Consider the following 11,855-nt stretch of genomic DNA (forward strand, 5'->3'; position numbering starts at 1 on the left):
CAAAATTATTGGTCCCTTTAAAGGTTGTCGCTTCTATCTTTTGTCTATATATGTTTGGAAAGTTACTTATCCAACGTGCGTCACGTGTTAAATGAGATATGATGTTGTTTTCAAATAGTTTTAGTTTTACTTGCTGATCACTCGAGGATGAAACTTAAATTCAATGAGTTAAAAAATTAACTTAAACTTTACTCGTACCCTTTTATTTTTTAAATAAATAAAAAATAAATGATGATATTTCCAATCAGTATACATTAATAAATAAAAATAGTTTATATTGACACTAAAATTAACATTAGTAACTACGGCGCACATTTATTAGCTAAATTTTCTTCTAATTAAGTCTTATATATTTAGGATATCTAGTTAATTTGATTGGAGGATTATCTAAGCCTTTTAAGTTATTATCTTTAATTTGTCCTTTGAAATATTAGAAAATGATAGTTATACCTCCAAAGTTTGAGAAATGACCACACATTCCTAAATATTTAATAAGGGATAACCAAATTTTTTTTTATTATAATATCCTTTGGCTCTATTAAGTACTAACCTAAAAAAATTGACTCTTATATTTTATAATAAATAAAAATATAATATTAAAATCAATATAATATTATATATATCTCAACATAATTTCAATATTTTAAAAAATGGATAGTTTACTATATATATATATATTAGACATATTTTGCGATATTAAAGTAAATTTTATAATTTTTAGTTTTTATAAATAATTGATGGTTTTAATTATACAATCCAACACAATTGTACAAATACAGTAAATTATTTTCAACCACAATCTTAAGTATACCACTCGAGCAAAACCCTACAAACATGCCAATTCAAGTATCCTTTGTTGATTTTTAATATCCATCAATTGCAATTTCAGTACAATTAACACACAAGTGAACAATAGAAAGATTGGAAGGATTGGGCGAGAAAAATTTTACTCACAAGTTCCATTTTTTTTTAATTTTTTTGGTGTGTGGTCGTTTTCAATGATTTGTGATGGCGGCCGCTACGATTGTAAATGCTGCTCGAGATATAAATAATAATATAATAAATTAGCAAAAAGAATAAAAATGATGATGATGGTGTGTCCCCATGAATGAAAATGCATAATGATTGATGATTAGTCTAAGCATAAATTAAAATATAATAACAAAATGGCGTTCATGTCACCATTTTTGTAATTTTTATAGTGACAATATTGCTATAAAAAAAAGAAAATAATGACAATAATGCAATTGCGATAAAGTGTACAAATTAAGGGTTTAGCTGTGAGTCCCCGTGAAATGGACATTCGCAAAATTAGTGGTCCTTTAATAAAAGGAAAGGAATTATTGGTCCCGGCTATAGTTTTTATCTTTAAGTGTTTGGAATTTAGAGTTGGAGGCCTATTTTATTGGAACCAGATGTCGGTTTAATTTTACAATCACTGTATTCAAACAGTTAGATGGGCCTTTTTTTGGGTCGGCCGGGGGGGGGGGGGGGGGGGGGGGAGAAAAAGGTTTTTTTTTTTTTGAACCAACAGGTTCACTTTAATTTAACAAAATCTTAATAAATAACTTGAATTAATTTATTAGAAAATCGATTTTTCCATAGCTTGAAATCTCAATTACCATAGGTCTTAAATCCTAAATTGTACCCAAATTTCATCAATTTTCAAATTGAATTTATATACTTTATGCTTCATGTCACTCGTCACGTGCTCAAGCCTGAACTTCCAGGAATGGATAATCGGTGTACCCAACAACAGGATCGGGAGTGTAAAAAGTGCTTCTGTCGTACTTATTCAAAGCAGCATTCAGCTCAAAGCGCTTCGGCAAATCCGGATTGGCCAAAAACGAACGACCGTAGGCAACCAAATCTGTATAATTCTCAGCCACAGCTTTGTTGCCATCATCCCTGTTGTATCCTCCGGAAGCAATGAAAGTTCCATCGAAAGCTTTCCTCATTGGAAGCAAACTGTACGGAGGAGCATCAAGCTTGTCTTGTGCATTAAAAAGTCTCGGCTCCAATATATGAAGATAAAGAATTTGATATTTGTTAAGTGCTTTTGCCATGTAGAGGCCAAGTGCTTCAGGATTCGAGTCTTGAGCTTCCATGTAATTTGCGTGAGGTGATAGCCTTATGCCGACTCTTTCAGCTCCGATTTCATTAACAACAGCTTCAACTATTTCCAGGGCGAATCGGCATCGGTTCTCGAGGCTTCCGCCGTATTGATCGGTCCTGTCGTTTACTTGATCTTTCATGAATTGATCAATTAAGTATCCGTTTGCTCCATGAATTTCAACCCCATCAAAACCTGGGGAAATTAAGTCAATTATCCAAGTTCAAGTAAGCACTTTTGGAAAAAGCACATTTTCGAATTAAAAATGCATATATAGCCCATCTTTCAAAATTAGGATTTCAAGTAATTGATACAGAAAATTGCTTCACGTATATATATTTTAATGATTAGAGTTACCTGCTTTAATGGCATTTCGACCCGCAAGTCTAAAATCATTAACAATTTGAGGGATTTCCTCAGTTCTCAACGGACGAGGAGGTGACCAATCGCCTCCACCGAGGCCAGGTGTCACTCCCTTACTGGTACACGAGATCGGAGCTTCTCCATTTGGCTGAAACCCTATGTTAAGTAATAATATATACAAATATCAAATTGTGAAATTAGCATTATTTATACTAAAAAATCAAATATTAATTTAAATAAATCACAAAATAAGGATAAAACAAATTGTAACTATCGTATTTTTTAGAATTGTTTCCAATAAAACTTTAAAATAAGAATCAAAAGATCCATAAGGTTAGATTTAGTAAGGGGAAAAAAGGAAAGAGAAGTTGCACATTTATAGTTTTATTTCTTGACATACAAATCAAGACTAGAAAATATTATCAACTATTTTATTAAAAAAAAATTGCTTCACTCTGTCGTGGTTCGCTTAAAAAAAGGAAAATTTTGTAGAAAGCACTTCTCACATAAATATTTCTAAAGTGAATTTATTAAAAAATTAATTTGAAGCGTACCGTAGGTGGAGACACGGCCACAATGCCAAATTTGGCAAAAGAAGATGCCACCCTTCTCATGAACAGCATCCACAATTGGTTTCCAAGCTTCCACTTGCTCCTCGGTCCAAATTCCAGGTGTGTTTTGATACCTTCAATTTTATTAAATTAAAAAGTGATTCTCCAAAATAGCCTTTTGGGCATGAAATTGTCCTATTTATGCCATAATCTCAGTTGAATTCTCCAAATATGACATCATACAATCATACTAACTAAATTCACCAATGTGACAATTCTTTAAGGAAAAGTCAAACGGGTCCTTAAAAAGAGTATACTTATTCTCTATTATTTACCTATCCATTAGGTATCTTTTGTTACCCGAAATTCATATTTGTACATGATTAAGACTTGGTTGATTAATTTTTTTAATTATTTGACTAATATATGGCTTGTACTTGACCATGGTCTGGTGATTTTCGAATTTTGACTATTACCCAAGTTGTATTTGGAAGCATCATTTGCAAATTTAAAAATAATTTTCAAATTCAACATAAATAAGAAAGCAATTTACCTTAACATATTTTTTTATGAATATATTCAACCAAAAAAAAATTCCAAGTTCAATATTACTATAAAAAAATTAAAAAAAAGAATCAAGGCATTTTTTTTTTATATTAGAAATCATAATTTTTCAATAAAACTTAAATATGTAAATGATAACTGAAAATAAAATGAAAAACATAATTACAAAATTACCCTTGAGCAGTGTCGTTGACCCCTGTTGCTTCAGCAATGAGAAAGCCACCATTAGTAGTGCGCTGAGAATAGTATAAAATTGCATGTGGCTGCGGAATATTGTTGTATGATCTATTTCTTGTGAGTGGAGCCAACACTATTCTACAAAAATTAATAACAAATCCAATATTTTATGTTAATCAAAATCAAACCTCAAAAAAAAATTAATAAACTACATACAATTAACATTTAATTACGACTAAAATTTTCTCCCACTGAACCGAGATTCTTTAAAAAAAAAAAAAACCAATGTCCTCTCATGTAACGATTAGAAGAAACAAAAAAAAAGGGATAAAAATTAACAAATAAATCCGAAATTGATCTCTAAATTTTCTCTGTGTGTGAAGAGAAAGAGAGAGTTTATATATACAGAAAACCTGTGAGAGAGATTGAACGGCCCCATTTTGTATGGAGTGAGAAGAGGAATGGTGGTGGTAGTGGCGGCGGCGGCTGCGGCTTCCATTGTTGTGACCTGTCAACTTTGCCTTGACTTGAGGCTTGAGCTTATAGCTTATTCTCCCTTCACAATTTGATTTATATAGCATGCAGAAGAGATGAGAAAATAGTGCATACTAGAAAAGTATAAATTTGAATCTCGTGGTCAAAAGTTATTAATGAAGAAAATGGAAAGAGGAGGCGTGACGCAAGTAATGATGCTTGCATTAGAATAGAAAACCAAAATGTCCTTGGGCTTGGTTAGTGCTCTCGGTTACAATATTGAAGCATCAGTTCGAGCTCTCTTGGGAGCTCTTTCTTCTTTCTCCACGAAAGTGATGATTGATTTTCGCAATTGGAATAAAGAACTAATTAAATTCTTGGAGCTCTCAACAATGTTGACGGTAGCAGTGGGGAAAAAAGCATTATTCAGAAGAAATTAATACCCGTCGTTTCACAAAATCTCCGATAACCTTCACACCGTTGTAAAGAGCATGAGAGTGTTCCAAATGTAGTCAAAGGCTACGGAAAATGGCGACGGCGGCCAGGCAATGGCAAACAGTCAGATATGAGTGTACTTAGTGGCTTGATGGGGTGTACTAAACACAAAAGTCCGACCCACTAAGAAAGCCCAAGGCGGAAATGCAATTATAAAAAATCTCCCTTTTTACTGGGCCAAGAAATCTCTCGGGTCCATACCCGACCCGAACAAAAGATTCGTTATGATCCGAGCACAGATGGCTTTTTCTAGTCCGCTCCCAGCTCCTATAGACTCTCCACAAAAACCCTAGTTCGCTTCTTTTTGTCGCTCTCTTTTTTTTAAACTCCCAGTCGCTCTGTGGCCTTTGAGGAGAACGCTCGCATTCGTATGCTCTCTCAATCTCAATCTCACTAAAGTTGATTTTTTTTTTGTAAATTTCTAATACCTCTTAAAAGTTGTTCCTTTGCATATTGCTTGTTCTTTTGCATGTTTTAATTTGATTTTTATTTGTTTCTTGGTGATTTTGTTTTGTGAGCAGATCTGTAATTTGAGCGAATCGTTTCTCCGTTAAGCCATGGCTCTGGTGAGGCTCCTTATCCCTTAGTTAATATAGATCGAGTTCCAGACCCCCACCTCCCAACGGGGCTAATAATAAAAATATTGAAACAAGAATTTTTGGTTTTAATTTGACTGAAGTAAAAGTTATTATTAGTCTTTTAATTATTTTTAAGGAAATTGAACTTTTTGCTATAATCGAAAATAATTAGTGATTTAATTGTTTTTGTTTTAGTTCTTATACTTTTTCAATATAAATATTATTGTTATCAAATTGTTAGAAGATTTCTTTCGTTATTGTAATTATGTTAAATGGATGATAATAGTTGTTATTTTGTTGTCTGGTCCGAGCTGCAGGTCTTGCATGTTGGGCAGGAAAACAAAAATGGATTCAAAGGACTCATTGCTGCTGAGTACGCTGGTGTGGAAGTCAAATTGGCTGAGAATTTTGAGATGGGTGTCACTAATAAATCCCCTGAATTTTTGAAGATGAACCCTCTTGGGAAGGTAATTATGATACGAAAGTTGCTGTGGACAGTTTGCTTTTCTTAAAGCTTTGGGTTTGATTTAACTTTTGAGGATTGTTGCATTATTTTCAGGTTCCTGTGTTGGAGACACCTGATGGTCCGGTTTTTGAGAGCAATGCCATTGCCCGTTATGGTTAGACAACATACTCTCTTCCTCTTGCATAAATTATTCCCTTTTTTGTTGGGCTCATTTCTAACGCACCATAGAATTATTAACAAAACATTGGACAAAAAAAAGAAGAAAATTGCCTGTTATGATTAGAAAACATCTTCCTCCTTCTTGCATGAATTATACCCTTGTTGGTCAGGCTCATTTCTGATGCTTAAGTATTAAGAAATCACTGGATAAAACAAATTAAAAAAAAAAAAGGTAATGAGACAATTCCTAACCCATTCAACACGGTTATGGACATGTATTAGAAGCCGTTGAGAGATGGATTGAATATGTAAATCGTTATTATTTGAGCACTGGGCTTGATCTTACTTTCTTTTTTGGTTGCTGCAGTTGCACGTCTGAAAGCTGACAATCAACTATATGGTTCTTCTCTGATCGATTATGTAAGAGTTCTCCATTATATTTCCCCGTGGGTTTAACCTTGGTTCGTTTTCTTTTAATCTTGTTAGACTTGTATGTTTATTCTTTTGGTTCTATTTTTATTGGCTTTTTAGGCTCATGTTGAGCAGTGGACGGATTTTTCTGCCATGGAGATTGATGCTAATATCTCCAGGTGGGTATATCCAAGACTTGGATATATGCAATACATTCCTCCGGTGAGTTAATGTCCACTATCTACTTCAAACAAACATGTGCATGGCTTGGTCCTTTTTTTTAACTTTTACATTTGTAAATAATACTTGTTGGTATGGTTGAAGTTATGCATTTTTTAGCATTTGATATCATGGATTTTCTTTGTTTGGAATTTCAATTAATTTTCTTCTCTGTTTGCAACTTTTAAGTCGCCCTCCCCTCCCCCTGGGGGGCGGTTGCACTAGTAACGTAGACTAAATAATAGGCTCTTAACATTTGGCATTTGTTACTGTTTTCTTGTACGTGAAGCAAATAAATGCAATGAATTAGGTTTCCAAATGTTTTAGCAGACGAGAACATGAAATGTTTCTTCGTTCACTTTTTGTATATAATTGAAGTTTTGTTAAATTAGCATTTAATCCAGTAAACCGGGTTTATAAAGTACATATACATTCATGTAGTTTAGTTTTCATTTCTGCTTGGAAGGGGTGGATATTTCATTTTGCACCTTTGATCAATTGTTTCTGTTTAGTTTGACATAACTTTGCTTATGTTTTGTATGAAGGCTGAGGAAGGTGCTGTTGCCGCACTGAAGAGAGCGTTGGATGCTTTGAACATTCATTTGGCTTCAAATACGTACTTGGTTGGCCATTCTGTCACCCTGGCTGACATTGTCATGATATGCAATTTATATTATGGATTTAAGCTCATCATGACGAAGAGTTTCACCTCTGAGTTTCCCCATGTTGAGAGATACTTTTGGACCGTGGCCAACCAACCAAAAATTAAGAAGTTTTTGGGTGATTTTAAGCAAGCCGAATCTGTCCCAGCTGTTCAGTCTGCAAAGAAGCCTGCTCAAGCTAAGGAATCTGCTAAACCAAAGGCCAAGGCGGAACCAAAGAAAGAAGCACCAAAGCCCAAAGCTGAAGCTGCTGAAGAAGAGGAAGCACCTAAGCCCAAACCAAAGAACCCTCTTGATCTGCTGCCCCCAAGTAAGATGATTCTGGATGACTGGAAGAGGCTTTACTCAAACACGAAGTCCAACTTCCGTGAAGTTGCAATTAAAGGTACGCTTTCAAGTCTTACACGTTTAACATAGTCTTAGAAAATGCTAGTTGGTAGATATTGTTGTTCATGAGCTGATGTGAATTTCTATGTTGTAGGATTCTGGGACATGTATGATCCTGAGGGTTACTCACTTTGGTTCTGTGATTACAAATACAATGACGAGAATACTGTGTCATTCGTGACCTTGAACAAGGTTAGTGGGTTTCTTCAGAGGATGGATCTGGCTCGCAAGTATGCGTTTGGAAAGATGCTAATTATCGGCAACGAGCCTCCATACAAAGTCAAGGGGTTGTGGCTCTTCCGTGGCCCAGAAATTCCTAAATTCGTCATGGATGAGTGCTATGACATGGAATTGTATGACTGGAAGAAGGCTGACATCTCAGACGAAGAGCAAAAGGAACGTGTGAACCAGATGATCGAGGATCACGAGCCTTTTGAGGGTGAAGCTCTTTTGGATGCTAAGTGCTTCAAGTGATGAGCTTAATCTTTTTTCTAGTTTTAAGATGTTCATGTTTGTCTTTGGTTATTGGTAGAGTTTGTTTGTGTTTCGAATTCAGAAAGATCGAAGTCTAGTATTTTGTGTTATAGTATTAACTTATAATTTTGTCGCAATTTTGAGGATGATTTGGACATCTTTTTAATACAAGTTTCAATGGTTCTTGAATGATATACTTAATTTTCTGATTCTGGATTGAATGGATCAATGCATGTGGTGCGTCTATTACCGTTCACCTTTGCCCAAAAAATGAAAAAAGGCATCTATTATCCCACCTTACTACGGTCTAGATGGTTTAAATTGACGATCGAAATAATTTTCACTAATGTAAGTTTCAAGTCAAATTTTGCTCTCTATTATAACGTGGCACGTTTTGAGACAATGGAAGCAATGGAAAGAATTTTAAAAAGTTGAAATGAAGTTAATAGTTTGGACTTAAGCAAAAGATACGTTAATTTAGTACTAAAATAATACCTAAATATTTAAACTATGATTAATTATGATTACTAAGGAGTGTCTATAATACACTCAGAGCTCGACAGAAAAATGGACCCATTACTAATAAGGCCCATTTCATTTAAAGGCTCTTCATTTATAAATAACTAAAATTTATCAATAAAAACTTGAAAGTCATACATATTGCGTGACCTTATTATGTGTATTTATTCAAAATAATAAAAATGGCTTCAAAAAAATTAATATTTTTAATGTTAATAGTCATAATTATATTCATTTAAAATATTAATATTAAATATATTCTTAATATTAATATTCTTAGATGAAATTCTTATGACGAAGAACCGGAGGTTTGGGAAATGTATTTAAGAATAAAATATGAAATAATTTTATTTTTCTTTTATTGCGTAACTCGGACCAAAAAAGGAAATGTGTTTAATATAACCTCCATTCCAGCACAATGCATGTTAATTGTTTTCCAAGGACTTCTCCTGTTTCCCATTCCCAACCTCCATACTCTCAAGAGGAGTTTAACACCCATCAATTTTTATTTTTGAAAACTCATAATGGTCTGATAAAATTAAACAACATCGATAACGTTACCAGTCTTTAAATAGTAATTAATTTATTTAATTTGCCACCTAAAAGAATCCTGCAGGAAATAGAGGTTAAAAAATTTATAATCCCAAATGAAATTTTTTATCATTTATTCAGCAACGCTTACAATTCACAAGCAGTGAATCTATCAATTGACAATTGTGGAGTAAAAATTAGGGAAATTTTTAACTTACCCCTAAATAAATTGACATTTTGCACCGCGCACCCAAAAAAAATGACGTGTTGCACCGCGCCCCCAATTCCGTTAATTTTTCAATTATTTCTAACGGCTCCGTCTAACTTTTGATTAAATAACAAAAATGCCCCTCTGTATGAAAAAAAAGAAAATTTTTAGCTCATTTAATTTTTTTAAGGTTTTTATTTCAATTGCAATAAAAAAATTTCTTTTTACATGTACATTGTCACCACTATTATTTTTCCTTTAATTTTTTTAAGATTTTTTTTTCAATTGCAATAAAAAAAATTTCTTGTTACATGTACATTTGTCACTACTATTATTTTTCCTTTAATTTTTTTAAGATTTTTATTTCAATTGCAATAAAAAAAATTTCTTGTTACATGCACATTGTCACCACTATTATTTTTCCTTTAATTTTTTTAAGATTTTTATTTCAAATGCAATAAAGATAATTCCCATTAAAATTAATTTAAGGAATGAACTTCTAATTTTACCCCTCTACCGTTAAACTTAACTAAGAAAATAACGAAATTGGGGGCGCGGTGCAACAAGTCAAATTTTTTGGGGACGCGGTGCAAAATGTCAATTTATTTGGGGGTAGGTTACAAATTTCCCTAAAAATTATAACACCTGGATTCAAACATACCCTTACGAAGTTATGAATTTGTTCATACTTCAAGTGATTTTTTTTTTTTTAGTTAATAAAGCTACCACTTTTATCGGAAGGCGACATTGAAGGAATTGATCATTTTTTAATGACCTTTTCTAGACAGACTTTACAGAGAGGGAAAGGAGAAGACTGGCCTAATTAAGATATCTTCTCACAAAGATTATTGAGTTGAAATGTTATTGTAAAAGATGTTCAATACAATGATATTAATTCTTTTGCATTGTCATAATAAGGTTGGCGAGTTTCTTCGGAGGATGAATCTCGCTCGCAAGTGTGTATTTGGAAAGATTTATTATCGGCAACGAGCCTCCGTACAAAGTGAAGGGGTTGTCGCTGCTTCCTGGCCCATAAATTCTTAAATTCATATCTCAAAAACTTCAAATGGACGTGGGCATTATGTAAATATGTATTTTTCGAGAATTAAACTAGTGCGTTAGACAAATTTTGAGCCATTGTAATCATCCTATTTTGTTGAAAGGAAACTTTACTTTGCGTGTCGCATTGCCTTTTGTTTTGTTTTGTGATTATATGATTCATATGAATGTGATTACATACCTATCATGCGTCTATGTTCATTTGCTTGTCATGATAGATCAATATGCTCGAAATATTCATTTACGTTGGTAATATTTGAATCCACTAAAATAATATACATACCCATTTAAAAATAAAAAAATTGAATATCATAATGCTCGTGAAATAAAATATTTTATAAACAATTAAGATAGAAATTTTGAGTAAATGGATATAAAAAAATATTTTAATGAATTAAAGTAGCACTGGTGGCCCCCCTTATATATAATATTTGTCTCATTGGGTATACCGTTAGCTAAAATAAAGCTATGAATTGTAAAAATACAATATGAAAAATCGATATATATATATATATATATCTTGATAATTTGAAATATACAGTATAAACAGATTTTGAAAGCAATATTTTTTGGTCTTATTATATAATATTTTTTAAAAAGTAGAGGGAGTGGGTGAAGTTCAAATCAAAAATTTTAACCCTACGTATCTTAGGATTTAAACTTCAGTGCTTAGTGTTGCGGACCACTCAAATTTTATAGACAAAGAAGCTAAATTGGGCCAAATTGTACTAGGTTGACTTGACTCTAAAAATTTCCAGGACACTCTGACATACTCTTACACTTGCACATAGCTCGAAATTCTCTAGAATTTGCTAGATTGGTGTAGCATACAGCTTGTAAATAGATTTTTCTAGAGCACTCCACACATTACTAGGTATTAGAGAGCTCTCACAAAGTTTTGAGAACTCTCTAAATATAAACATTCTAAATTGGGTAAGCCTCTCCTATACTATAAATAGCGCATGACACTTGCCATTTGAGCATACAACAAACAAAAGCAATTCAAGTATATTTATGAGCTATCAAGCTCTCCTATACACACTCTTGTGAATAATATACTTTGTATTTTGCTATATTGCTCTCTCTTCTTTTTAGATTGGGTTTGTTGTGGAAAATATTCATCCCATGACATTAGCTAAATAAAATTATTTAAAAGATAGTCAACCCGACTGTTAGACGAATACTATTTTTTAATTAATATGCAATCTTTTAACAAAAACTTTTGTCTTCATTTTCTATCTCCTATGATAAATTTTATAAATTTAAAAATTATATATATATAAACTTATTTATTACATTATAATGTTTTTAGTTTTTTGAAAAATAGATTCTTATTTTTTTTCAAGATAAAATCCAAAGGAAACAAGTTAAATGTTGTGGATAATCTTCCACCCATACAAGACATTGATGACAACTAAATGTAAACCTAGCTAAAGTATTAGTTG

The 11,855-nt window shown here is 32.7% G+C and overlaps 2 protein-coding genes across 3 annotated transcripts; one reads left to right on the plus strand and one right to left on the minus strand.

Annotated features, from left to right (window-relative positions):
• Positions 1-1,561: 1,561 nt before the first annotated feature.
• LOC102609090 (putative 12-oxophytodienoate reductase 11) lies at positions 1,562-4,349 on the minus strand. Its single transcript, XM_006494159.4, has 5 exons — positions 4,182-4,349; positions 3,766-3,906; positions 3,031-3,161; positions 2,471-2,632; positions 1,562-2,308 (listed from the first exon to the last, which is right to left on the minus strand). Exons 1-5 carry the CDS (start codon positions 4,265-4,267, stop codon positions 1,713-1,715), a joined length of 1,116 nt encoding a protein of 371 aa, XP_006494222.2. The 5' UTR covers positions 4,268-4,349; the 3' UTR covers positions 1,562-1,712.
• Positions 4,350-4,981: 632 nt separating this feature from the next.
• Positions 4,982-8,302, plus strand: LOC102609380 (elongation factor 1-gamma-like). Of its 2 annotated transcripts, none has more exons than XM_006494160.4 (8): positions 4,982-5,105; positions 5,259-5,303; positions 5,633-5,782; positions 5,875-5,935; positions 6,308-6,360; positions 6,472-6,573; positions 7,116-7,617; positions 7,714-8,302. In XM_006494160.4, exons 2-8 carry the CDS (start codon positions 5,295-5,297, stop codon positions 8,091-8,093), a joined length of 1,257 nt encoding a protein of 418 aa, XP_006494223.2. In that variant the 5' UTR covers positions 4,982-5,105; positions 5,259-5,294; the 3' UTR covers positions 8,094-8,302. The 2 variants fall into 2 exon arrangements, with proteins under 2 accessions (XP_006494223.2, XP_052297351.1); XM_052441391.1 differs by lacking the exon at positions 4,982-5,105 and adding an exon at positions 5,132-5,150.
• The last annotated feature ends 3,553 nt before the right edge of the window (positions 8,303-11,855 follow it).

This window comes from Citrus sinensis, chromosome 5 (assembly GCF_022201045.2).
Source record: "Citrus sinensis cultivar Valencia sweet orange chromosome 5, DVS_A1.0, whole genome shotgun sequence".
NCBI classification, from domain to species: Eukaryota; Viridiplantae; Streptophyta; class Magnoliopsida; order Sapindales; family Rutaceae; genus Citrus; species Citrus sinensis.